The 22,098-nt window shown below is 38.4% G+C and overlaps 3 protein-coding genes and 1 long non-coding RNA gene across 5 annotated transcripts in view; 3 read left to right on the top strand and 1 right to left on the bottom strand.

Moving 5' to 3' along the window:
- On the top strand, positions 1 to 4,356 carry LOC139777091 (uncharacterized). Of its 2 annotated transcripts, none has more exons than XM_071714295.1 (3): positions 1 to 224; positions 2,405 to 2,592; positions 2,689 to 4,356. In XM_071714295.1, exons 1-3 carry the CDS (start codon positions 205 to 207, stop codon positions 2,847 to 2,849), a joined length of 369 nt encoding a protein of 122 aa, XP_071570396.1. In that variant the 5' UTR covers positions 1 to 204; the 3' UTR covers positions 2,850 to 4,356. The 2 variants fall into 2 exon arrangements, with proteins under 2 accessions (XP_071570396.1, XP_071570397.1); XM_071714296.1 differs by lacking the exon at positions 1 to 224 and adding an exon at positions 1,937 to 1,955.
- Positions 4,357 to 5,565: 1,209 nt separating this feature from the next.
- On the top strand, positions 5,566 to 7,406 carry Vlet (COMM domain containing 10 protein valette). The gene is made up of 3 exons (XM_071714294.1): positions 5,566 to 5,846; positions 6,118 to 6,481; positions 7,040 to 7,406. The coding sequence occupies exons 1-3, from the start codon at positions 5,797 to 5,799 to the stop codon at positions 7,238 to 7,240; spliced, it is 615 nt and encodes a 204-aa protein (XP_071570395.1). The 5' UTR covers positions 5,566 to 5,796; the 3' UTR covers positions 7,241 to 7,406.
- Positions 7,407 to 8,602: 1,196 nt separating this feature from the next.
- On the top strand, positions 8,603 to 11,004 carry LOC139777092 (uncharacterized). The gene is made up of 2 exons (XR_011719258.1): positions 8,603 to 8,699; positions 10,528 to 11,004. It is a non-coding gene; the product is annotated as an uncharacterized lncRNA (long non-coding RNA).
- LOC139777086 (uncharacterized) overlaps positions 9,518 to 22,098 on the bottom strand; it is a 29,222-nt gene continuing 16,641 nt past the window's right edge. Inside the window, exons 3-11 of the mRNA XM_071714287.1 lie at positions 21,510 to 21,818; positions 20,860 to 21,081; positions 19,527 to 19,835; positions 18,746 to 19,045; positions 17,399 to 17,704; positions 16,962 to 17,264; positions 11,225 to 11,381; positions 10,984 to 11,144; positions 9,518 to 10,830 (exon numbers count right to left, since the gene is read on the bottom strand). Of these exons, the coding sequence (XP_071570388.1) occupies positions 10,505 to 10,830; positions 10,984 to 11,144; positions 11,225 to 11,381; positions 16,962 to 17,264; positions 17,399 to 17,704; positions 18,746 to 19,045; positions 19,527 to 19,835; positions 20,860 to 21,081; positions 21,510 to 21,818 (2,393 nt within the window). The 3' untranslated portion in view covers positions 9,518 to 10,504. The remainder of the gene's footprint in view (positions 10,831 to 10,983; positions 11,145 to 11,224; positions 11,382 to 16,961; positions 17,265 to 17,398; positions 17,705 to 18,745; positions 19,046 to 19,526; positions 19,836 to 20,859; positions 21,082 to 21,509; positions 21,819 to 22,098) is intronic.

The following is a 22,098-nucleotide window of genomic DNA, read 5'->3' as shown; positions in this document are numbered from 1 at the left end:
AGTCGCTCGGGTCTCGGGCGAATCAGTGCGCGTTTCCCTCTGCCATTTGCGCGTCGGTACGCGGCAGCGGTGTTACCGGAATCTCTCGACGTGTGCTTACCGGTGCGTAGAAGACGCGTAACCGCCGTGTCGGTTGAGGTGTGCTCTACACGGGTTCGTGTGCGGTAACGTGCGTGGATTTCTCACGATCAAGAATCGATCGGTATGGCGGACACGGAGGTCAAGTAAGTAATATATATGCCGGTCTGCGTGAGAGTACGCGGGGTAAACGGCGGCTATCGATTCGACGGCGGAAAAATCGCGCGTATATACGGCGTCGGTTTCCCCCTCGCGTTCGTTCGCCCGCGCGCCAAGCCGTTTCTCGCCGATCGTCGCGATCTGCGTCCTCCGTCGCCGACGACGACGTCGTCGTCGGCGTCGTTTCCTCGTCGCCCTTGGTCGATCGCTTTCGAATTATCGCGGAGACGACGACGACGACGACGACGACGAGAAAGGTTGGCGAGCCACGAGGAGAGAGGAAGGGGTGGCGTGCGGTCGGCACGCAGGGGGGGAGAACGAATAAGCGAGCGATGCCCCTCTCCGTCTCTCCTTCTCTCTCTATCTCTCGCCGCGTCGCGCGACAATACTCTCGGGCCGATTCGCGGTACGCCTAACGATCGCTGGAAATTACCTGCCTGCCCTTGCCGCCGCCGCCGTGCGCGCGACGACGACGCGACGCGACCCGACCCGATCCGACGCGTGCTCTACTTGCGGCGGTTTTATGGCGGCATCGTCTCGTCTCGCGCCGGATCTCTCTTTCTCTCTCTCTGCTCTCGACTCCCCGTACCCTCCCCGCGACCGTACGCCCGCGCACGATCGAAGACGAGCGCATCGCCGCCGATCGGCGGCGATGGCGATGGCGGCGGCGGCCTCGTGTTCCTTTTGTCCCTCGACCACTTCGCTCGTTTGTTTACGTCGTCTATGTATATGTACGCGCGCGCGTACGTACGTACGTGCGTATACACAACACGTACGCGCAACGCACGCGTCGTTTTTTTTTCCCGGCAACCACCCTCTCGAGGTCTCGAAGACGAGCGAGTACGTGCGAGGACGATCCCTTCATCTCGGCTCCTCTCTCTCTCTTTCTCTCTCACGTGACTTTCTCCCTCGCTCGCACTCGACGAGAGAAATCGTTGCCGTCCCTTCCTTCCTTCCTTCGTCTCCGCGCTTCGGCCCGAAAGCGGTCGACGACGTGTATTATCGATCCTGCCGGCTCGCGTCGATTAGACGTAGCCGGCGATGACGACGACGACGACGACGGAGATTCTATCGGCGCGAATCGCTTGCCCACGGGGAATCCTCCGCGGGGCAAAACCGGTATAATCTCCGGAAGAGACTTCTCGACATGATAAGAGACGCGCGAAAGAGGGACGTCCGTCTCTATATTTATCCCTCGATCGGTTTTCAAATTATATACCGGTTTTCCGATTCCCCGTCTCGCGGTCGCGAGACCGTGAAGACGTTCTAGGAGTAACGGCATCCTTCGCGTGAGGTACCTACACGACGTCGAGAGCCGTGTAAAAGGACGCGTGTTAGATCGCCGCGTTACGTATTATACGCCGCGTTTACGACCGCGAGCGCGAGCGTCCAACGATTCGCCACGCTGAAGCCCTCGTCGGTGTGGACTTGGAGGAGATCGCGGCGAGCGCGGTGCGACGGTGGTAGTAATGGCGGTCGCGGCGGCCGGCGACGCGAGGGGCGAGCGAACCCGCGGCGGGCGGGTGGTCGGGCGGGTCGCGGGGGGAGGGTATAATATTAAACTCGCTAGATGCCGCCACCGTTGGCGGCGTCCTATCTCTATTTCTCTCGGTTCGCCGCCGCCGTCCTTGTTGCCAGCCAAGCAATGTGAAACGGCAGCAAATACCGAGGCTGAAGCGCGCCAGCGACGGCTTCGACGGATTTTAAACACGGGAAATGTATATCGCGCGAATCCCCGCGGTTTTTATCGCAGTTCCGTCACGGTTCTCGGCATTAGTGTTATAAGACGATCGCCTTCGTTGGGATAGAATTAATTTTGCTGCGTGTTTTCGTAGTCCAATAATTTGTTTATTAGAGAATCTTGCTTATCTGTGATCGATTATAACTTATTTGTCATGATTTATTCTTGTATTATTCTGATTTATTATTTCTTGTATCAATATTGTATTAATAATAAGTTACAGTTACATGATAATTTAAACGAAAAATGATCCTATTAATTATTAGTAAAGTTACTTTGATTGTAGAATATATGCTTTTCTAATCAATGTTTAATTTACGAAACAAAAGGATTAGTTACACACATAGTCTGTATTTATACATAGAGCGGTTAATACATTATTTAGTATAGTATAGCAGAATACTATATCTACATTGTGATTTTCAGGGAAACAAAAGTCACTACTCCTCAGAAGAAGGTAGTGGAAGAGGAGAAGGTGGTGCAGGAGGAGATTGACGAGGATTCGAAAGCATCTGAAAATGGGGATACAAAGGAAACCAAAGAGAATGGCTCGAGCGAGGAGAAGGAGTCCGATGAGAAAGAGGCAGAATCTACGGAAAATGGAGACTCGACAGGTATTATTGAAGGACACTTTTGTCATACCTGCATTTAAAAAAAAGAAAGAGCTCCACGGTATAGTAATGTATCTATCTTTCTGCTTGCGACTTCAGATGCTCCAGCCGACAGTTGCTGCGTAAAGAGGAAATCAACGGGCGCAGCCGATGCAGTGGAGGATGCAGCGGACGGCGCGAGTCCCGAGAAGAAGTCGAGACTCGAGGAGAAGTGCGCCGAGGCCGAGAATAACGGCGACGCGGAGGAGGCCACGGCCTAATATTCTCTCATGTTTATTATTGACAGACAGACCTAATCTATAGATGCAATTTTAACTACCGAGTGTGAAGCCAGGGCAGATCTGTGCATTTTCAGAGAGAAGATGGCGAGCATAAAAAGAAAAAAAAGAAGAAAAAAAAACAAAAAGAACATTTTGACGTTTATTGCATTAAGAACTTTCTGTGTTCAGGATGATTGTGTGTCTCCCATAGTATTTCTTGCAATTGTTAATTGGCAATAGCAACACGAGGCCGATATTTTTCGAGAAAATATCGCGATTATTACATTTAATGTAATGTAAAGCATAAACAAAACGTGTTCTCTGTACTGGCATCCACGTGCATACATATTATATATTCACTTAGCGTTAGAATCCTAAGGTAAGGAAATATACCGATAACGTTTAGAAATAATATATTTCTAATTCATCAAAAACAAAAAAACAAAAAAAAAACGACGGTGCGGTGTCTGGAAAATGGGTACATTTGTGCAACATAATATTTCTCCACCTACTTGCTAGTCCTCATTGTTTCCGACGCACGGACACACATTGTATCTTATACCTATAGACACATACACACCTTGGATTATACATCGGAGATAGAATACGGATATTTTTCTGCGAATCAAAATACATTCCCGAAAAATAGATTGACTTGTAACGTTATGACTGTTCGCCGACGGAAAACCTTAAAAGAGCGCCATTTATATAGCTAACATTGCGTGTGTTTCACAATATTTTATTTATGTAAACTGTAACTTTTGCAGAAAGTGAGGAAATCGGAATCGTTTATTTTATTACTTTAGATAAATTGTAACGTGTTAAGCTCTACTAACACATAGTATGTGTTTGAGTAAATATTTTTTTTTATTTTTATTTTTCAAACGATGGAGAACACTTTCGAAAAAAGCAATGTTTAGCACTGAATAAATCCATTATACAATTTCGTCAAATTGGTCATGATTTTTTAAAAATTGAAATAAAATTATTTTTATTTTAATAATAACGAAGGCACAGTATACATATAATTTTATCTTACCTCGGTTTTCACATGGTGTACCTATGTATGTATAGAAACGTTGAGTGGAAAAGGATTTGTTTTGAATTTTGCTAATGTGTAAAAATGTATGTCATTCGATAAAAGCACTGCAGTTGACACAAAAGCCAAAAATTAACAAATCTCGAAATTTCGTTTGATGTAATTAACTCGAATTGATTACTAATTTGCATGTTATTCAAAACTATTAAGTAATTGTCAGATGTAAGTCATCGTTTCTCTTAGTTTGTAACGCGTTAGCTTCAAAAAGCGCCAATTACCTTATTATATTTCGGTGACAATGTGACAATAGTTGATATAATTTTCAATGTCATTATTTTGCTTCGTATGTAATAAACATAACTGTCGATCAGTGAGGGTAATAACATATGTATGTTTAAGATTTAAAATGGTAAAATGTGTTCAACAGCTAATACAAATAAAGATGGTTCTCTATAATTCTTCAATGAATTATGGCTTAAGTTGATTCTTGGCCCTCTGGGAGAGCCATAGTTTCCTCTTGGTTTCATTATAATTATTTTTTTAATAGAAAGAGATTTTTTTAAGTCCTTGTAAAATCTCCACTGAAAGATTGGAATCTGCTCTGTAAGGGATATAATATTGCGATCTGTTTATCCCTAATTACATTAGAATTTAAATTTATGTTTTGAAAATTTTGTTTCTATCACAGAAATATTTGTCTATTAAAAAATTCTAAAATGGAATTCTTAAGTAAAATATAATATCTATTTCTATTCTTAGAACTGTCTTCCTCTAGTTCTAAGAATTAAAGAGATCGAGAGACAGTTCTAAGAAAGAGAAACAAATAAAAGATGAAAAATAAGTTGAACCGAGATTAAAGCTAAACATGAATAAAAATGGATATTAACATTTATGAAATAAATTCTTCTCGGTTTTCGCAATTTATTATCATATTTCTGTTAACAAATCCTGTTGTTTCTCTGTTGACAAAATTTGTAGGAAACACTTTGCAAAATTTGTTTTTGACAGATTTATGTCCATTTCTATCAATGCAGCCCAGGTAGAAGAGTGACGTCAAATGACGTATTAATTCCGTCTTAATAACGTCCTTTAACGTCATTAAGACGTTTTTAGACGTCATCTTGCTACCTGGGAGATTACCTTTAATCTCGGTTTAACTTACTTTTTATGTTTTTCTCAGAATTAGAAAAAGATAAAAAGTATGTTAAACCGAGATTAAATTTAATCTACATTGGTAGAAATAAACATATGAGATAATTGCATTTTTTTAGCATTAAGAGACTACGCATCTCGAAATAACTGTAAATTACAAATTGCATTTTTTTATCATGGCAAAAAATTTAATTACATATTATTTGTAATCATTAGAATTATCACATTCGTTTTCGGTATCGTATAAAGTAACTTTTTATTTAAAAAATTTTAAATAAAAATGTGCTAAACCTGCATTATATTAAAGGTTTATATTTTCTGCTTAAAGGTTTATATTTTCATTTATTACAAAAAGAGTCAAAATATACAATCCGGTCCTATATGAACGTTCTAGTAGCTTATCCCTTATACAAAGGATAAGTAAAAAAATTTCTTGAAATATTTCTCCGAAACAAAAAAACCCAGGAAAACCGAGGCTACCAGGTAGGTCTGCACTATCGTGATCGAGTGCAAATCGTGCAGAACCTGTGTGGTATCTTTCCAAGTTGAGATGAAAGCATCTAAATCGTACATGATCTATGGTTAAAGCATGATCAATGAGCGTGTTTAGTGTGAATTGGGAATGTCAAGAATTCATAACGTCACGTGCCTGAAGTTCATCCATTTTTCAAGGCCTTTTTTTTGGAGAGAAACGAAGCTATGACACAACAATTGAAATATTATGAGAAAAGTGATATATAAGAATTCGTCTCGCCTATGCCGCCCTATGCCTATAAGATGGTTGCTTGGATCAACATAACTACAAAGTATATATAGTTATTATTGTAATTTGTAAACATTAATTACATTAAAATTAAACATTATTTATAAACATTATTAGCATACGGACTTTTTAAGTTAATTAAAAGGTGAAAAATAATGCCAGTAAAGCAAACTTACGAGCTCCAAAAATTATTTTTCTTATGTTTTATGCTGTACTACTTTCCCCGATGTGATAACTTAACGTTCCTGCTAGATTAATCATAAATTATCATTGTCAGCAACATGCAATTTTTATCTGTACTTTTGTTTTAACAGACTGGAGCAAGGTTTGAAGATAGTGGCTCGAGTGGATAATAGCAAATTCCGGCTTCTCGTCAACCGCATATGCCAGACCCTACAGACCAGCATTGACACAAAGGTGTTTAGTGAAGAGGAAGAGGAAAAGCTGCTAGTTTCCTTAGATTTGGCGAAAGATGAATTGGCTGTCCTGCTGGATACTATTACGTCTATCTATACGCAGGCTGCATGTAACGTTGTCAAACCATCTGTCATGGAAACAGTCATGAAAGACAATTTCAAATTAGATGAAGAGAAAATATCGATCTTTACAAATGCCTGGATGACTTATGGAAAAGGAATTGTGGAGAATCTTAGGCAACAGTCTATTTTTCCTACTCAGGTATTTTAACATAGAGTTGAAAGAAAGATGTTTAATAAATTATAAAATTAATGATGATCCATTGATGATCATGGTGGTTGAGAAAGGAATGAACTATATTTCTACATCAATTGAAAAATAATACTTTTTTTAGCATTTATTGTTTGGCCATGAGATGAATATCATTACAAACCTTAGTATTCGAATCGACAAGATGTTCGTTAAAAAGTAGGAAGAAAGTCCAAGTTCAAGCTCTGATTAAAGGGATATTTTTCATTTATAAATGAATTCCTTGTAACTTTATAAGATGCTCATTTAATATTAGTATAATATTAAATTGCATATCTATTTAATATGAATTATTTTTATCTTTGGTATAAAACTACATTTGAAGATCAAATAGTAATGGGCAAATCCAAAAGCATAAAGGCAAAATGTATGGAATTCATAAAAAAATTAATATTAGGCATAAGATATCGCTCAATGACCAAAAATGTCAATGTCTTTTTTTATTCTATATTATATATAAATCACTGTTTATGTATATTAAACTATATTTCTTTTTTATTTTCTTTTAAGGTGAAAGATATCAACTGGTGCCTAAATGTGCAATCATCGTCTTCTGCAATTTCCAAAGATGCACGACCTGTAGCGTTGCTCCAACTAGGTCTTACTGGTGATAAAACATCTACGTTAACAACGGAGTTTGATAAGAAGCAATTGACAGAACTGTATTACAATTTAGAGAAAATTCAAAGTCAGCTAGATGCTCTTAAATAATAGGTTTAATATTTATACATATATTGCTATACTATAAATAATTGACAAATTTATCATGTAAAAATATATTTTTTAATGCTTTTCTACGCATATACTTGAACATTATAAGCACGCGTTATTTTCTTATACTATATATTTTTTAAATAAATTACAGTCAAAAATTTTATATTTATTTATTTGTATGCATACATATTACATATACGCGTCTGTTTTTTTTCTTTTTTTTCTACATTGATCTTTGTTTATCATACTATGAAAATAAACAAAAATTTGATAAATTTTATATGATAAAGCATCAAAGTGCAGCTTCTAGCTAAATATGTAATTTTATTTTCTCGCCAAATTGTTTATAAAGATAATCACGCTTTAATGAAATAAGTTTAAAATAATTATTTTTTTATATTTCAATGAAGTTTCGATTTAATAATGTTTTATTTTACTTCAATGTTCTATAAACTTTTTATTGTTACAAAAACTTTATTCACCTGCTTATTAGAAACATTCAAATTTTAAGGTTCGCAAATGTAAAGATTTTTAATACATGAATATTAATTGACAACAATTTCAAATATTATAAATTCTTATAAAACGTGAAATTATTTATTTAATAGATTTCAGAATTGTGAGGCACAAATTATATTTGATTTCAACAAAGTTTGTTTTCTGAATACAATTACTTATAAAATACATATCAGCACACGATCACATATTGCACATTTTCGTAGCATTTTTTATTGCTATCAATACTATTGCTCACAATGATCACAACCTGCCCTGTTTTGCCGGCAAACAAACACATGCGTGACGAAACAAAGAGAATGTCCGTGCAGTTCGTGTTCTGTCGCAATCTTGCCATTCGCTGGCATCGTTTTCTTCTACAGGGAGAGGTCGGCAATGCTACTATGATTACGAAAAATTGATAAAACCATTATTCTTTTGTCTGTCAACACTGTATTATTAATAGATTTGCGTAATATTAATCCTTTCAACATATGAATTGTAAAAACATACTATTATAACGGTTCACGATACTCTTTACAACAGGTGTATTGAATTAAACATTTAAAAGGGATAATATTAAAATTTTCCTCCACTTTTTGAAGAAAAATTTTATGAAAATAATTTATATGTATAATTAATGAATAGTAATTGATAAACTTACGCGCTATTAACAAATTTAATACATGAACTGACAGTCACTCACAGTACGAAGTAACATACAATAATAAGTATAAGAAATATTTCTTTAGAAATATGGATGGACTATAATTCGACCGGGGACAAAAGTAACAGGGTACAGTTGTAACATCGTGAATATTTCTTAAATTATAAAAGATACGTATGTGGGACCGCGAGGCGAGATCCGCTAGATGGAGCGGCATTTGTTTCTTAATTCATTGCCGCCTCTCGCGGAACGTGCACGTGTGCAGGAGAAGAAGTTACTTTTTTCCTTCCTAAAGTAAGTTTTCTTACGTGCATAAAATCTGAAATATTTTTCTTTCTTTATGCCGAAGGTATAAGGTTTTATTTTTATATGTTTTAGTGATTATCTATGTTGATGATTTGCATAATACGATTGACTTTCATCCAGATATTTATGTAAAAAATTTACTTCGAATCATAAAATATCATTAGGGGACAATTGTAACATCAATGCCTGGGGACAGTTGTAGCGTTACAATTGTCCCCGTTGCTCGGGGACAACTTCAACTTAACCTAACCCCGTTTGGTTGGTCTTATTTTAGTGTTGTTTTTTACAATGTTATTTGTATTTTTCTTCGTAGAATGCCGCGAACAAGAAAACGCAAGACGCAACGGGGCACGAAAGAAATAGATTTATACGAACAGGCGTTTGAAGAGGTTATGAAGGGTCAGTTATCCATTCGTAAAAAAATCTTTCGAATTTGCAAAGTAAACCTGAACCAAAGAAATCTAGCCGTGCTACCGCTAAAAAACAAAAAAAATAGATTTATTTGCGTGATTCTTTATTTTCAGTTTTTATGTTAATATTAAATTTATATTTACATTATACATTTTTTATGTTTATATTATAAGGAAAGACAGACAGAGAGAGAGAGAGAGAGAGAGAGAGAGAGAGAGCTATTTTCTGTTTTTTTTTTTCATTTTATTATGGTTAATTTTTTAAATATATATGATTATATAAATAGTCTTTCAGTTGAGAACAGTATTATTTGTTTTTGTTTGTTACAATGTAAAAAAATACTGATATTGTCATGTAACAAATTATTTTATCATTAAATTCGTAAGACTGATTAATTAAACCTACTAAATAACCTTTATTTTGTTTATAAATGATGTGGTACAATCGTCCCCCTCTGCTGTTACAATTGTCCCGGGGGTTGGGACGGTTGTAACAGTATTCCTCATAGTCTTTAAACAATAATAACTTTTTTCCTAGTTACATTACTGAAATCAGCACAAAATAATTTTGTAGTCAAATAAATTCTACATCTAAAGGTACAGGTCTTTTTTACGTAGATATTATATTTTAACTGTTATAAAATCTTAAACTCAAAATGTTACTTTTGTCCCCGGTCTACCCTAATTCGACCGTCAGATTAAAAAAAAAATGATTTTATTCAACAATCAAATTTATATAAAAATACCTTTTTTTTAATTAAAATACTTAGGATACATGTCAAAACCTCTTTATAATGAATAATAAACTCAAGTCTTATTTAATTAATTATTTAATATTATTTATTTCTGCCAATGCAGAATTCTAATGTCGAAGATTTTGCTTGTGAGTTGCCACTAAAAATACAATGATCTTTTACTTAATATAATTATTTATTTTTGAAATCTCTTTTATTCTTACCCGTGTCGCGGGTGTTTACACTTGGCGCGAGGCACTGTCGTGTCTCTTTATCACAAAAAAGAGGCAACAATTAGATGCGAATATTGATTTTACGTTATATTTATTACAACCTTTTTAAAGAAGGGATGTGTGTGTGTGTGTGTGTGTGTGTGTGTGTGTTTATGTAATTATTTACTTCTTACTAATTAAACGCTTTTGTACTAATAAATATATAGTAAAAGCTGTAGGAATACATAATCTTTGTACTAATTATATATATTGAAAAATTATATTTATGCAAATTTATTAAGGTTGCTAAAGAGATTATATATGTACATGTATAAAATATCGACATTTGTTTATAATTTTCATACGTTCGTAACTTTTACAAAATATAGTCCTTTTCTCTAAATCATCTAAATGTTGATAACTACACAGGTGTATTATTATAATCCAACGTTCTCGTAAGTTTTAGACGGTACTCCATGAATCTTCTCCACACGCGGACTTCTGTCAGGCAAGACATTTTCGAGGCTCGGGGTGTGACTGTTGTCTTCGACGAATTGAAAATTGATCTTCCCTTGATTCACGGTGTATTTCTCGCTGCCTGATCTCGCGTTCCGCTTCCTTTCGCCGGGAGGTAAGGTTTCCAAAATTTCGGGCGTTTTACGGATAAATATTCGCGCCTTGCACACCACCAGTACCACGACTATTATCATCAGGAAGAGGATCACGGCCGTTAGAGTTCCCACGATCCATCCTAGTTTCTCATCTGCGCGCAATACAAGACGTACGGAAAATTATCTCTCGTGTTGGCGACAAATATATTAAAAATTACAATTGTGTAAAGTAATTTAAGAAGAAATATAAATATGAGGAATGAATATAGATTTCTGAAATATTTCAATAAAATGCTGGCAGAGACCTGCTAAAGTGTTCAGCAAAACGAGCGTCGCGCTTCCTATCTCGACGTCGGCGTCGTCATTGTTGACGGTAAATCTGCAGGTCCATTGTCCTAAATCGGAATGATCCGGTTTGAAGAGCAGCTTGCATATACCCGTGGTGTAATCCATTTGCACGCTGTGCCTGCATTACGGCATAAAAGAAGTGTATTATGCGGATACGTAATAAAAAGGATAATATATATATAGCGGAAGGTGTGTTACCTCGTTTTTTTTGCAAGCTGCCTGCTGGAATTCTGATATACGTGAACTTTTGGGGCGTGGATCCAGTGGCATCTGGCCTTCGACGACAAAGACCCGACTCTGCATGCAAGAGTGACCATTTTGTGAGGCGCGGCCCAAACCGCGATAGTGACGGGCTCTAAAAACAATCGATACCTCCTGAAATTGGATTTCCCTTTAATCCTTACAGCCTCAAGGATCTACCGAAATCCACGGTTATTTATCAAAACTATTTGTATATTAGTAAATTTAAAATCGAATAATCTTGCTTATCTTGTAAGCTCTGAAATATTTTTAAATGCTGAAAGTATCATAAGATATTTGTAATTGCACTTTTTTGCTAAGTAAGTAAAATTATTAGTAATTTATTTTTGCTCTTTTCTTCTAAGATTTCCAAATTTTTTAAAACATTCATTTCTCGTATAATTGCATTATTAACTTTGCTCTTGTTAAAAGTGCAAATTCTCTTTCAACGTGGATTCTTTTTGAGGTCATTAGGAAAGTTCTTTTTAAATTTTTCGTCCCACTCACCAAAAGCCGCTAAATCTCCGGGTGCAGACTATCCAACGAGTGAATCATCTTGCTCACCAACCACCATTCGTTTGTGCATCGATGGCTTTCGTGGCTTGATAAATGTTTGAATCGTTAGATTGTGCAGCGCTGATCTCGCGTGCGTAAATGAAATTAAAGGAACCCGGAAGAAATATTTCAGGCGCCATGTCAAACATATCCTCAGCTATTTTAACGTTAGATGTAAACATGTAATACCGCAAATAAACTGTAAAATAAAAATTAGATAATACTTAAAAAGTATTGATTTTTACGTTATAAAATATCATTTATAATCGCAACTCACGTTGCTTGAAATCGCTAGCCATTTTATTAAACATAGCGGTTATGTAATTTCTACGTAGTTCTCTCAATAATTAGCGCCTGCAATATTTTCTCGTGGATATCTTCGACTAATTATCGCTATTTGCATTGTGCGTCAGCTTGAAATTGTGTCAGCCCGCCGCAAACTCGGGGAGAGCTCCTCCGGGTTCAGCTCGCTGTAAAGTAGTTAGTAACCGGGATGATGTGGAAATGAGAAGGTCGCTGTGACGTTTTCGCATTACTATTTATTTAGACGAGAAAGAAAAAAAAACAGTTTACAGCAACTCAGAGACTCAAAACGCGCTCGAAGATGCACGAATACCTCGCCGTGCTTAACGATACTTAATGGCACATGAAGATTCATACGCTCTGCGAGTGAATCGCTCTGCTCTGATCGCGTGCATATTTCGTCATCGCAATTATTTACAAAGCGTAACCACGCTAACGCGTAAAATATAATATATGCATTCGCTACTGAATTAAACTGCCTTTATCTAATTACGCCAGTTTTTCGGGCTTCAAATTGAATTTGCTTGAAGCTCCGCGAAGTAAAGTTTAAAATTTACAGTTCAAGAAGAAATTTAATTAGCTATAAGATACTAGAAACTTAAAACACGCACCCTGATAACACGATGACATTTTTGCACTGTCGACCAACAACGAGTCGAGCGAACGTTACTCGTCGCAAACATGAATTTTCTGAACGCTAAAAACCTTAACACTAAAAATTGTCTACTTAGTATTAAATGCACTAACGGCTAGTCATATGTAATAATTATGAATCGTATAACGGACGTATATCAAAATCGTCGACCACGAATAAAGCAGTAACCACGATGAAAGATAGAACCCGCGATGTTAACTTAAGGATGATGACTTTCTATAATAAATAATGTGAAATGTGGGACGCATCCGGTGACATTAAAGATGCTCGTGTAGACTTATCTATCGTTTAATACTCATTTGCATGATTAGTTTGTAACCTATTTATTGATGCTACTATTTTTATATATACAAGTATTTTTTATATATGCATTTTAAAAAGAGCACGTTGTTCTAAATCCTGTCTTGGAAAGTAAAATGAGAAAATAACGTAAGCATAATCATTATTCTATTAAAATTATTACAACAGCATTGAAATAAGAAAAAAATTATGTTTTAGTATATATTAGTTGCTCGATTTTTTAATCATTATGTAAATACATGTAACATGTAAAGTAAAGTATTATGTGTGAAATTTTTGTTTGAATTGTTTTCTCATATAAACGATTATTAAGACGTTCGATTCCGTGGTTTATTTAGCTAGAATGTTTATTCTAGCTAAACTAAATGCAAAAAAATCTCATTTTAATTAAATGCAAAATCTCATTTGAGCGCAGTCTCGACATTGAGAATATAAATAAGAAAATATGCGAATAGCATTGCTGATAATGAGTATTCTTAATGAGTTCGTCGAACGTATCGATCGAGAACAAATGTGAAAAATAGGAAATTTAATCAGCTTTTCATCTTTAACTTATTTTTTAATGGCTAGTTTAAATTTGCTATTATAAGATGGCTATTTCAACATTTCTTTTATTATATATTACATTAAATACTGCAGTAATGTAACTTTTTTATTCTTGTTCCAAAATTTCTTCTTTTATTATATGTTATATTTATCACAAATCGAAAAAATTGCATTGCAATATAAAAGAAAATTACAATTTTATTCGAAAGTAAATCTGTATATGCTCAATTTTTTAAAATGTTTTTAAAATGTTTTTAACATACAGCCATGTAATATTAGGTATGAGAAAGACTAATTTGAAGATATGCACTGCGTAATAATGACGTGGATGAATTGCCATGAAAAAATCGCAATTAATTACGACTCGTGTGTGTAGCCTCCTTAATCACTGGGGATAACAAGAAAAGCCGACAGGATTGTTAATTTGTGGTTTACCAGACGGCGCACAACGAGCCGATAAATCTCACGGTCTATCGGAGAATCGCGAGTGATGAACGGTAATGGGCGCTACCGTTTTTGATAATGCAAAATGATCTAACACTAGTAAATGCAAATGCACGACAACGTAATTAAATTGAAAATAGATACTGCGTTTCGCGGTAAAGCAAAGAATGATGATTCTGACGTAATCGAATAATAATTTCGCGATTTTTATATGCATAATATAAAAAAAATATCTACTTGGATTGTCTCTATAAACATACTAGAAAAATGCGTTTACTTTTCACGTTCTGTTCAACAGGATTTAGCGCGATTTAATCCTATTTTAGGACTACGCACATATTTTTTGTACATATGAATATTTTTGTACATAACTTCAATAAAAATGCATGTTTTTCAACGAACTCCTTTCTCCAGAAGAATCCCGAGACAGATCCCGAGTAGAAAATCAGAAAGCCAATAATTGGATTGCTTATAGGTCCAGTTACTGGCTATATTTTGGTTTACTTTTCTATTCGAAATCTCATAAAATCAAAATGCAACTTTTCTCATCGAATTGCAAGATACAAAGGATAAACTTGCAAGGACTCTCAAGAAAAATTCCCGAGAATGCTAAAGACTTTTTGTAGAGTTTTACAGATTTATGTGTGTAATCCTATAGGCTCAAGAAATACGCACAATCAAACAAATTGAATTATTTTCTTAAATAGGCAATACTTGATAATTAATAATTTATCATACACGTCGAAACTAGCGGTTCTAAACTTTATCACGCTGTTACGTTCCACTTAATGAGATATAATACTGCCCGAGACACAGAACGCGAAAATTGCTATCTTAGACGTCCTAAAGGATTTGGCTATCCTTTCAGCGATCACCGCACGCCGAAACAGGTGACAGAACTTAATCGACGGAACGGCCGTAAGATCGTTCTCGTACGGCATCTCTTACGGATACAATAAAATCGGTCGCCGATTATTTCTTTAGCACACACGTGGGCGGTCGCCGACGGGCAGCGAACGGCGGCCGGCAACACTCGCAGACACTCGCGCTTCCACATCTAATCTAATGAAATGAAGCTTCATCGACATGCAGATCCGTCACCTTTCACCCACAACAGTTCTCAGGACATTCGAGGATCCACGATCGATCGGGGACACTTCCACTATCGCCGCAAATCCCCCGGTCGATTGCTCTCTCGCAACGTTTATCGAGCGTGGATCCTCGCCACTTGGAGGACACACACAAATGTGGGACGATGAGTTATGCACAGTTTATCTTTCAATTGAACGACCCCGGGTGGCCGTAACGAGGGCTGAGTTATCGCCGCGAACCAACTTCGCAAATATTGAGACTGACCTTCATCACTCCGACGAGAGATATCGAATTGCTTGAAAGCAAACGAACCAAGAGCAGCTTGTTCAGTAAAATTAAATCCCTTGCGAAATTTTACACAATCTGTTATCAATGTCAAATATAAAAATTATAATAATTCTGGTAGGAAAATCGATTTTCTTGAAGCCAGAGGAGATATGCCAATTCCATGGCAACTTACTAATTTCGTCTAGTAACGTTTTCCGACTGTTAGCTCGCTACGACACGAGACCGTCCAAATGATGCTTGTGCCGAAGAAGCTTCGTCTACCTTGCGGATTGCAAAGACGTGCGTCAGGATCCATGGCCTACACACTTATGTACACGCATACGCCGCGACGCGTGCAAAGTTCACGACACAGCTCTCCTCGATGCACTCGCGATCGCGGTTGGTTGCGACAGTCGTCGCGACAAGGCCACGGATCCTGAAATATCACGTATATAATACATGTGTCCTACGATTTTGTTTTAATCGATCGAACGCAAAGACGCGACTCTAGCCGGGGCTTTGGGACGAAAGTCTTGAGCGCATTTCATGAAACTCAACTGAACGTGACGATTAAAAACATGAAAAATATGGTAAAGGTGATAACTTGAAAGTTAAGGATGAGAGATGAAGAAATTTTGCGTCGTTTTAACATCAGTAACATCTGTTAAATCATTATGTTATCGTGATCACAGGTCTCGTTACGTTGCCTGTCAATTTGTGCGAGTTTCATGAAACAGACGTCTGATCGGTGCAACCGAAGGAACAAAGTTCTTCCACACGCGAGAGGTCCTTTTACGCCTGACAGCTCGCATATGCATGGTCCTTATGTGCGCTTCTTGCACGCGAGATTCTTCTCACGCGAGGCACTCCGACAAAATTTATTGTAGTCTAATGCGACGCCTTGGGTAGAATATGTACATTCCATGATAAAGCTTTTTCCAATAAACAATTGAAACTTGTTGTGTAATGTGTCATCGATTCAGTCCGTTTCTGTCGATTGATTAAAAATCCATGATCAAAATGAAGTCGTAAGAATTAAAATCTCATTTTGATTGCATAATGATGGGTCAAAGTCCTCGTGTTTTGAGTTGTGAAATTTGATTGCATGTATTACAATTGTCGGATACTGTAAATTAAAAAAAAAGAGAGAATCTAAATACTAAAGATGCGTGGAATGCGTGAACATTTATTACAAGAATCGAATACTGTAAATTAAAAAGGATCTAAGTGCTAGAAGGAACAAAGAGACCAGCTCAGTACGCTTCAAAGACTCAGCTAAAAGAGTCCACAGTCTGAGAAGGAAGTAGGCAACCGCCGATTATAATAACACAGTATTCTCAGGTCCTCTGTACCCTCTGGACATTTAGATCGCTTGCAATTTACGATATTCAATAGCAATTTACGGCGCATGATTTAGCCCAGGCCGAGCGCGCCGGAATCGCGCGCGACGATCGATTAATGGTGCTTCCACCCTTCACCGTAGCGCGGTGGAGAAGCGGCACTAAAACCGACCGTCTTAGGTCTCGATGATACCTGGCTCGAGGAGGGTCAGCTTCGCGGGCGGCGCGTCCGTGTAGTTCTGCTGGCCGTGTACCCTAGCGCCGCAGGTCCAGAGGCCCTCCTGCTCGGCGAGAGCGTGGCTCAGACGGACGCTGCAGTCGCGGGCCTCGTTCCCGGCCGCCGGGAACTGTTTCACCACCACGGTGGTGTTGGAATTGACCGGGGTGAGCGACCACCGGCACTGCTCCACCGCCGAGGACGTCACGCAGCGCAGCAGAATGCTGCCGCCGGAGGAGATCTGGATATCCTGCGACAGCTCCGAGAACTTTACCTCCTCTGGAAGGAGATGAAGATATTAGCGATACATTAAAATCAATTAGAATGTTATATAAATTAAAATAAAAATTAAAAGTCACAAGAAAAGAGAAGACTCTATAAAAATATGGGAGGTCACGAAGTATCTCTTTTACCTTGCTCGTAGACCATGAGCTTCGCGGGCGGCGACGTCAGGACGGTGTTGAGCGACACGATGGATACCTGGCAGCTCCAGTGACCTTGTTTCTCCGAGTACACGTGCGAAAGATGGAGCGAGCAGTCGCGACCGAGATCACCGTTGCTCGGGAATCGGTCGAGGACGATCTCCGGATCGCTGCTGTGTAACGGCTTCCAGGTCCACACGCATTTCTCCACGCGGCTGCTGGTGACGCACTTCAGCGTGGCCTCCGCGCCTACCGGCACCGCCGTGTCGGTCGGCACCTCGACGAAGCTCACCTTAGCTGGAATCGGCCGTTGCGATAAGAGACGCAAAAACAATGTGGATTTGGGTGAATGACGTGAGGGTTCTATTTTTATTTCATTGCCGAAAGCACCTAGAAAATACGATTGTCCACAATTTTTTAGATATTCTCAGCTACACAATTAAAAGAAAAAAAAGAGATAATATTGAAGCTGAAAATTTGGAATGAGATATAGGAGTCTAAAAATATCTGCTCTTCCTTTGAAATTAATAATATTATAGTTGACAATTGACATGTAATAAATTTTAGCGATTGTAACCACGCTTGGCTCGTATTGCCTAATTAATCGAAATAACAATATTATGATAAGTAAAAAATTCTAATCAGAGATATTAAGCAATAGTATTTATATGCTTACGTATCTTTTACGTAAAACTTTTAATTTTGATACTTGAACTTAATTTTGACAGCTTTCCATTTTACAGTCAATAAAATGCTCTTCCGAGAGAAGATCAAATGAAATGGAATTCAATTACCATTATTGCACCATATGGTTGCAATTTACAATTGTATTACGATTAGTTCTCGTCTAGCGTAAAGTGCTACATAAATTAGGCATGAAACGCGAGAGAAAGGTGAAATGTACGGAGGGAAAGTGCAGTCGAATTATGCGAAATCGAATTTATACTGAATTCCGATATCGATGTCTTAAAGCATACTGAATCGCTTTTTTTCCATTAGTTAGATTCTGAATAAGACCTTTTAATATGCGATTAGGCAGAAAGATGTGCAAATGTTTGAAACAGACATTATTACGCAATGATACTTCGAATTTCTTAACGCTAACACCGTTTTAGTATTTTTTTTCTGCGTGCGAGCAATCAATTTTCATCATCTCACGTCAAGACATCAATCCATTCGTAATTAGGCGAGTATTCTTTCGCACGGAGCGAGGCGCTCGTAATTGCATGGCGGATCGGATCGGACGACACGATAACGGGTTGTTATCGGGCCGCGCGCGGTTGTAGGGTTTGGGCAAATTTATTTCTTAATTAAACGTAGCTGTCGCGTAGCGCGTACCTGTGGGCAGGAGGCTGACAGTCGCCGCGGGCGCAGTGTGCAGGATACCGTCGGGCGTCAAACGTACCCCGCAGGTCCACAGACCCTCCTCCTCGTACAGTATGTTCTTGAATCGCACGGAACAGTCGTGTTCGGCGTCCTTGTTTGGACTGAACTTCTTCACCAGCAGCGGTTCCTTGCTCGAGTTCGACGCCCTCCACGACCACTCGCACTGTACCACCGGCTTGTTCGCCAGGCACCGTAGGAAGACCGATTCGCCGGCCGCAACCTGCACGCCGCGCGACAACTGCACGAACTCGACTATAAAAGGGAAACGAAAGCTCTTCGATGGTTTTCTTCATTCGTGGAACGCGTGGCTCGCGTGGCACAAGATCGATCGAAGTCACGGTGTGATGCAAGATAAATGTGATTATATTTTTCAATGTTCGACAATTATTACGAATTGATCAAAAGTGATTGATTTTAAATACATGTCATGTAAGAAACATCATTAATATCACTGAGAGATGACTATTAGTTGTATTATTTGATAAAATGTTCGAGTGTCGATTATTTAACTTGTGAGAATATAGCAGAACACTAAGCTTTGTCTTACGTTGTTAAACGCAAACTACAATATTAACATCAGACAATTATATGAAATATAAAAATATAATTATTCCTATATTTTCTCGAACTGTATTCTCGATTATGTATTATGTAAATCTATTCACGCAATCAATCAATCTGCGCCAATATAAAAATGATACATGTGTAAATGACAGGATAATTAATTAAATACCTTCCGATATGAGAAAACGGACGGGGGTTGCCTGGGTGAAGGAGGAATTCGGGTCTATTCGCGCACCGCAGGTCCAGTAGCCTTCCTGCTCCGGCAGGACGTTCTTGAACTTGATGCTGCATTCCTTGCTGTCATTACCAAAGGCTGGGAACGATTTCACGTCGAGGTTCCAGGGTTGCGACTGGTTCAACTGCCGCCAGGACCACTGGCATTCGCGCACCAGCAACTTTGTCTGGCACATTATCTGCGCCGAGGATCCCGCCGGCACCTCAACGACATTTTCGTGCGTCGCGAACGTGATGACGATCTCTGAAACGTGCGAACGCACCAGTTGCATCTCGTGGATAATCTCTTACATAAATCTTGAAAACGGGGGATTCGAAAGTTGATCAACTCGGGAAACGAATTAGAAATGAAACTCGTTGCAAGCAATTAATTCTCTCTTTCTCTCCCTCTTCATTCTTTTCAACATGACGCCTTGTACGCTGACACTTTTATTTTTAGATTCTTCAATTAATTCGAAATCTACTTTTTCTAGAAGGAAATGTATATGTTTGCATGATTCATTCGCGATTCTTATCAAAGTGAACCAAATTCGTATGGAAAGAACGTTTCCATGATTCACGTGTCTTTCACTTTTTGGATGACTCATTCGAGGGATCGTTATCAAAACTGAATGTCAATTTACCTGAATATAAGAATATAAGCAAGGGAAATTAAACATAACTGATAATTTAGCACTAACTTTTGATCAAATATTGAAGCACAACGTGTAACGACGATATTTTGTGTCACCAAGTTTTTAATGAAAAATATATATGACCACCGGCACACAATTGGTGAAGACAAATAGCGATGTCAAGCGTGTTTTGTCACCAAGAATTCGAGGTCGTCCGAAAGCAACTGCGTAAATACATCGCGCTCACGCGATTAAAATTGTAATCGAAGAACGGGACTATGGTTAAAGCAGCTTTTCCCCGCGAAATACCAGAAACCATATAGGACGATTTAAAAGATGGATGATGGTTTCATCGAATTTCCGAAGCTTAATTAATCATTGGTTTATCGATATAACATTAATAAAAGAACCGAAAAAAAAGAAAAATAATTTTATCATTGTAACACTAAAAAAACATGTTCAATTTTAATTTAAAAAAAATTCTTATTAAAAATAAGTATTTTCCTGTTACGAACATCAATATGTTCTACGAAAAAAAAAGCGAAACGAGCTTAAGCTGAATTTGATTGAATTTGTCTGAGGTATCAAGATATTACCTAAAAGGATGGAGTAAATTTTCAAAATTGATAGAATTAACAAGATTAAGCATCCTACCGTTAGCATTGACGATGCTGAGCTTGGCAGGATCGGTGTTGGTGAAAGGATCGCTCGTCGAGGCTCTCGCCGCGCAGGTCCAGTATCCTATCTGCTCGTGCTTGGTGCTGGAGAATCTCACGGAGCAATCGTTGCTGTTGTTCCCGAACGCGGGAAACTGTCGTACGGGCAATGGGTGGGTCGTGGGAGTTGCCGTGGTCGCGATCGTCGGGTTCGTCGTGGCTGAAATCACCAGAGAGGTGATCGAGCGAACGGCACCGATGAATATTCAGCGCGCGATTACAGAATTATGAGCGATATCCAGCATAGAAAGATAAGGTTGCCCGTCCATAAGAGTAGTTATCACGCGAACTAGAGGAAGGCGATAAGAAAAAACATAGAAGAATTTTAAAAGTGACTTGATTAACCCCAGCGTTGAATTTATGATTGCATTAAACTATTAAAAAATCTATAAAATTTTAAAGCGGAGATACTTTCCTAACGACTTCAATGGACTGCTGCGAAACGCGTTGGACTTTTTACAGTTAAATAATTTACATGAATTTGTAACATTGTTATTTGCTGATTCTTACGCGAAATCAGGAATTGATTTCGCCACGGAAGGAATAACCATGCGAAAAAAAAAAAAAACAATGCGATATCGCGCTTACTCGTAGAAACCGATGGGCTTTCACTGACGTCCGGAAGCGGCAGGTGAACCGGTGGTAATGGCTGCCAGGACCATTGGCACTCGGCCACAGGACTAGCGGTCCGGCATGCCAACAGCACGGACGAGCCCAGTGTCGTTTCCGTGTGCTCCGGGATGTCGACGAACACCACGGCGATCGGCGGTGGTTTCGTTCCCGGCAGTATGTCGTCCATGGACTGGGCCTCCGCTTCGGGAACGACGGTCGACTCCGAGACATTTCCGATATCTCCTATCGTGGTCGTCTCAACGGATTCGTCGGCTATGGGAACACCTAGATATCAAGCGAAAAAAGCAGTGATTATAAATTTGTTTTGCTTGGATTTTAATTTATTTTTGTCTATAATGAGAAATAATTTATCGATGTATAATGTATACTATCTAATTTCCGTCTGAAGTCAACGTAGCTACGAGAGAGAACGGGGATTGAAAGAAAGAACTCATTCTGACGCTTCAAAAAAAATTTGATGCCATTCTCGGCAACGTAACGTAGGTGTTTCTACTCTCGTGAAAGTGACGAATAAAAAGATCATTGACATTAAATGTGTTAATGG

Source organism: Temnothorax nylanderi, unplaced genomic scaffold (genome assembly GCF_030848795.1).
Source record: "Temnothorax nylanderi isolate EJ_2023f unplaced genomic scaffold, tnyl_v1.0 TNYL_tig0138_pilon, whole genome shotgun sequence".
NCBI lineage: Eukaryota > Metazoa > Arthropoda > Insecta > Hymenoptera > Formicidae > Temnothorax > Temnothorax nylanderi.
The sequence above is the reverse complement of the archived record's forward strand: the minus strand, read 5'-3'. Positions and strand labels throughout refer to the sequence as shown.